The following is a 6000-nucleotide window of genomic DNA, read 5'->3' on the forward strand; positions in this document are numbered from 1 at the left end:
TTGACCATACCTTAACTACGCTTCCCATGGGCTAATCAGGGTGATAAGCAAATTAACCACCAACCAAGATGGCGGCCGGAAGCCAAGCAGCTGAAGCGAGCAGGAGGCTTGCTTGCTCCAGTGATGGAGGAAGTCAAGATTCCCCGCCTGCCGCGGCCCCGGCTTTGAGCTCCAGAAGCAACAATGTTTTAATTATCGAAGCTAAACAAACCCTAGATACCTGCTTTCAGCTGGCAGCGGGTTCAGAGCTTAGAGTGGCAGTGACGGCAACAGAGGGTAAATAAATCCCAGAATAAAAGAAAAAAAGAAAAAAAGGAGAGGCTGGGAGCTTCAGTCGCCCGCCAGCCTGAAAACGGCCCTCAGCCTCTCACCTAGACTGGCCAGGTACCCCAGTGGGGACCCACACCCTGAAGGGGGTGACTAGCTGAAAATAGCCATCAGCCTCTCCCCCAGGCGGGCCAGGCACCCAAGCGGGACCCCCCCCCTGACCCAGGACCCCCTTCAGGGCAACCCAGCCGGCCCCCACCCGTGCACCAGGCCTCTATCCTATACAGTAAAAGGGTAATATGCAAACTGACCCTCACAGCAGAAAGACTGGGAATGACTGGTCACTATGACACACACTGACCACCAGGGGGCAGACGCTCAATGCAGGAGCTGCCTTCTGGTGGTCAGTGCGCTTCCACATGGGGGCGCTTTGCTCAGCCACAAGCCAGGCTGATGGCTGACAGTACAGCGGTGGTGGTGGGAGCCTCTCCTGCCTCCTCAGCAGTGCTAAAGATGTCTGACTGCAGCTTAGGTCTGCTCCCCGCTGGCAAGTGGACATCCCCCGAGGGGTCCCAGACTGCGAGAGGGCACAGGCCGGGCTGAGGGACACCCCTCCCACCCCCAGTGCACAAATTTTTGTGCACCAGGCCTCTAGTTAGAATATAAAGAAAAAAAGAAGAAATACAAAATGCCTCATAATAATTCTCATCTGATACACTGAAATCAAAAGAATGCTTAGTCAACAAAGAATGAGAAAAAATGAAATGTGATATTCTAAAGGACTATTTTTAACTGCAGGGATATACTTGCCTAAATACCTTTTATCTAAAAACTTAAGATTGCTATTCTGCGGAAAACAATAGTATCAACCAGTACCATCTTCACACACTGCTATAACTTTGCTTTACTTTGTCTACTATTTAATACTTTAATTATTTGTTAATTTAATTGAAAGTGATTCTTTACTTAAATAAACAGAAAAATGTATATTGCTATATACATGGAAAAATAGAATCATATCCAATAAAGAATAATCCTAAAAATAATCCTAAAATTAAACAAAATAGATCACTAAATTATGCTATATCCACCCAATAGATCACTATTTAGCAATCAGAATAAATAAACTACAACATAATATATATGACTTTCATAAACATTAGGTTGAGTACAAAAAGCCAGACATAAAAGGCTACTGATTGTAGGATTCCATTTATATAAACTACAAAAACAGATAAAAAGGAATCTATTCTAAGTTGGTGGTTCCCTGGGTGGCTGGGGGTATAGGTAGTAACTGACAGGTGGCATATGAGGACCTTTTAGAGTGATGTTAATGTTTCTTGGTCCAGATACTAACTCAATGGATGCATTCCATGTTTGACAATTCACTGGGGTAAAACACATAAGCATTATCATATGAATATTACACTGTTTTAATATTAAAAAACACAATAAAAAACAGAGTAATCACAGTCAGGTAGCTGTAGACACTGCTGCCTACAGAAAACTCTTGAGGCCTGCTCTCTAGTAAGTAAGAGAGATTAGCAAATATTAAAAGGTAATGGTAGCAGCAAATTGAGACTTCTTTTAACTAATCCAGGAATGAAACAGAAATTAAAAGGGAATACTTTTCTTGGTATGCAATTCGTTGTTCTTTAATCTTCAACCTAAACTCACCTTGAGTTTCCCAGTAGTCCAAATCCCACATTTTGGGAAACAATTAAACTCAATTAAAACCATGAACTTTTTGTTAGTATAGATTAAACTACCCAATTATAACTTTCTTTTTCTTTTCAAATCCTAGGAATATATTCCCACCTACTTGATTAGACTAAGCACTCGAATCTCATATTTAAATAATGTAGTTACTAATCTGTTTGGTGGTTCACAGTAGAGGAATGATAGAGGGAATAGCAGAAGCCACCTGGTTTTGTAAAAAAGTAAATCATCCAGCTACACTAGTTAATTTAAAATTCAGGTAAATAAACAGCTAGATAGATAGAAACACAGATTAGACAGATAACATATTTACAATGTATGCTATTCTTCAGGTCAAACATTTAGCAAACATCTGCAGTATACTAAATACCATGCAAATTTTATTAATTACCTAATTTAAAAATATCTTCTTAATATTGTTAGTCCTAGAATGGACCTACTCCAATCCCATAAACTAAGACCCAGAGAGGTTACAAAATTTATGTAATACTCAAAATAGTGAAAATAATATTGGATCTGAAGTTTTAACTCTGTCACTGATGAGATAGTTTCTAATATACAACATACCCATGCATGGTAACTTTAATTTTATAGGTTAAAAGCTTTTTTATCAAAAAAGAAAGAAAGTACATTTTTAAGTTAAATCCTTACAAATGCCAGGCTCAAACTTCTCAAAACCTCTGAGATAAGTACTATTATTATCCCCATTTTATAGATGGGAACGTGGGCTTAGGAAGTTAAGTCACTAGCTAGAAGTAAGATAGCTAATAAAAGACATTTATAATCTCACCATAATCTGCCTTTAGAGTCTTTACTCTCTCTTAATGGCTTAGTTATACACTGTCTTCTTCCAAAAAGTATTTGTGTGCTTTTACCACAGATAACAGTATGAGGAATCTCCAATTAAAAATAATTCAATTGGTTCACAATTTTAGTCTATTTGATACATATGCTTCAAAAGCTCATATGTAAAAAACAGTATGAGAAGTTAGTTTACAAACACCTGGGGAGAAAGAGTACACAAGGGCGGCTTCATTTATCTTATAAGGCTCCAAATGCCACAGACAGGAGAGAGCACCCAGACTGGGTAAGGTGTACATTACAAGCAAAAATGAAAAGGTCAATGGGAAAAGAAAACACTATTACATCACATTTAGATTGGATGCTATAATTAACATTTACTACTCTCCACAGTTTACCATTCTATCTAAACACACAATGACCCACCCTGGACTGATGGCTTCTTCAGGAACACTTAGAGAATCTGAAATATGGGAATCCTGGTAATCCTGCATTCTTCGAGCATCCATTATAATCAGGCTGATGTTTTCATCCATCATCATTGTATATAGTTGCTTTGCTGTGATTGATCCTAGGAATCAAGAGAGATGATATTTGTGACAAGTAACACCCAGTTCTGTGTGTCACTAAGCACAGGGCAAGCATAGCTTTTTTCTAGAAGAGTAAAATATACTGGGTGTTACATACTTGCTTTTCCATCACACTATTTATTACCTTTTAAACTAACATTAAATATAACATGCATTTTTGACATTTACCAAGAAACTAACTCAACGCTCTATTTATAAAGACTTAATAAAATTTGCTGTTGAGTTTACAATTATTTCTGGTGTTGGCTCTGTTACTGTTTTAAAATAAAGGAAATTAATAAGTATATCTCAGGAAAATATTATATTTTTTAAAATTAAGCCATTTGAAAAATGTCAATTAGAAGAAAGTTCTATGGCTCAAAAATTCTTAAAAGGGTCTACGTTCTTTAATGGGGCTTTATGAGAGCTCTTTTAGATTTTCATGTATCTCCCAAGCAACAAGCCAAAAGCCTGTTATTTGTGTTCCATAGAGGGGTTGGCAAACCATGGCCACCTGTATTTACTGGAACACAGCTATACTCATTTGTTTACATATTGTCTATGGCTGCTTTCACACTACAATAGCAAAGACCACAGGGCCCCCCCAAGCCTAAAATATTTACTATCCAATCCTTTAATATTTAGCCAAAATAAACATTCCGTATGTTGCTATTTTCCTCTTCCAGCTTCTACAAACCTATGAAACACGAACTCATTTTTTGGGTTGATTTTTCTTAAATGGCATTTAAATATATAAAATAAATATCAAAAATATATGTGACACAGCACCAGAGTTAAGTTAGGGTTTTTCAAAATGCTGACACGCCGAGCTCAAAAGGTTCGCCATCACTGACCTAAAGTAAAAGATCAGAAAGCACTACAAGGGAACTTAATATGTGAAGAACTTTCTTCGGTAGTGAGCTGTGAGAAGAACGTAGTCACATTATCTCCTAAGCTAAAATATCTAGCTACTGCCCTGGCTGGTTTGGCTCAGTTGGTTGGAGTGTGGTTCCGTACACCCAAAGGTGGTGGGTACGATTCCTGGTCACAGCCCATACCTGGAAGGGGTGCATTTGGAGGCAACCAATCAATATTTCTCACATCGATGTTTCTCTTCCTCTCTCTCTTTCTCTCTCTAAAACCAAAAAAAAAGCATGTCCTCAGTTGAGGGGGGAAAAAACCCAGCTGCTAATAACCATCCTACTTCCCTTTCTAACCATCAAGATTATTTTGACAACAAAAGAGACCAAACCACTCTAAAGAGGTTGAGACCAAACCACTGAGAAGGATATCAAAGCAGGATGAGATATAAAGGAACATACAGATAAAAACAAATCTTAGAATGAATTGATAACAGCTTCTAGTAAGGTACTTTACTAGGTTTAATTTTTGTTGTATGGCAATATTTTAAATAAATTATTTATTTTAGTGTTATACTCAATTAATATTTAAGTTAAACCTTTTCTAAGACAAAACCTTAGGGCAACTACCTAAGTCTTATTCTTTAGGTTATATATCTGTCACTAGAGCAGCGGTCGCCAACCTTTCAGACCTCACGTACCACTGGTTGGCGACTGCTGCACTACAGCATCCATACCACCTGTAGATAATATCAAAATTATTGCTTTAGATTTTTTAAGGGAGTAAAGATGATTTTTAAATAATTAAGTCTTCAACTGAGAGTAATAAGTAGTACTAGCTAACAGTTATATAAAGTTTATTATGCATTCTACAAGTTTCACATGTATTAACTCATTCAATCCTCATCAATAACCCTATGAAATAGGTACTATTATTATCCCCACTTTAGAAAAGGGAAATTAAGCCCTAGCTGGTTTGGCTCAGTGTATTGAACTTTGTGCCATGGACCGAAGGGTCTTGGGTTCCATTCTGGTCAGGGGCATGTATCTCGCTTGGTTGCAGGCTTGATCCCCAGCCCTGGTCGGGGCGCATGCAGGAGGCAACCAATCGATGTGTCTCTCTTACATCGATGTTTCTCTCTCTCCCTTCCCCTCCCTTTCCCTCTCTCTAAAAACCAATGGAAAAATATCCTCAGGAGAGGATTAACAAAAAATAAAAATAAATAAAAACAATTACTTATTTAAAATGAAAGTAAAAAAAAGGGAAATTAAGTTAAAGAGGTTAACATGCTCAAGATCACATGGAAATTCAGAGGAGCCAATGTTCAACCCCAGGCAGTCTCACTTCTGGGAGTCCATGTTCTTAACTACTGTTAAACTACCTTAAAAAGAAAATAATGACAGTTCTAACTGTGGTTTTGATGTTTTCAATTGCATCCTATCTAATAAAAGAGAAACATGGTAATTAGCGTACGACCGCCACCCTTCCCATTGGCTAATCAGGGCAATATGGAAATTAACTGCCAGCCAAGATGGCGGCGGCAGCCAGGCAGCTTGAAACTAACATGAAGCTTGCTTGCTTCAGTGACAGAGGACTCCAACATTCCCCGCCTGCTGCTGGAAGCCTCTGACTTGCAATTTAAGAAACATTGTAACAAACATAGAAACTAAACAAAACCCCAGAAACCTGCTTTCAGCCAGCCAGGATATCAGAGCTGGAGTTGAAACAGTGTTTCGATTATAGAACCCAAACAAACCAGATACCTGCTTTCAGCAGCGGAGGA

The 6000-nt window shown here is 38.4% G+C and overlaps 1 protein-coding gene across 3 annotated transcripts in view; it reads right to left on the minus strand.

The window, feature by feature from the left end:
* The window catches only part of USP8 (ubiquitin specific peptidase 8), a 65737-nt gene that overhangs the window by 30587 nt on the left and 29150 nt on the right, over positions 1-6000 (minus strand). For all 3 annotated transcript variants that reach the window (XM_006756008.2, XM_006756009.2, XM_015558933.1), the window contains one exon: positions 3214-3358. In XM_006756008.2, the coding sequence (XP_006756071.1) occupies positions 3214-3358 (145 nt within the window). The remainder of the gene's footprint in view (positions 1-3213; positions 3359-6000) is intronic.

Source organism: Myotis davidii, unplaced genomic scaffold (assembly GCF_000327345.1).
Source record: "Myotis davidii unplaced genomic scaffold, ASM32734v1 scaffold132, whole genome shotgun sequence".
Classification (NCBI taxonomy): domain Eukaryota; kingdom Metazoa; phylum Chordata; class Mammalia; order Chiroptera; family Vespertilionidae; genus Myotis; species Myotis davidii.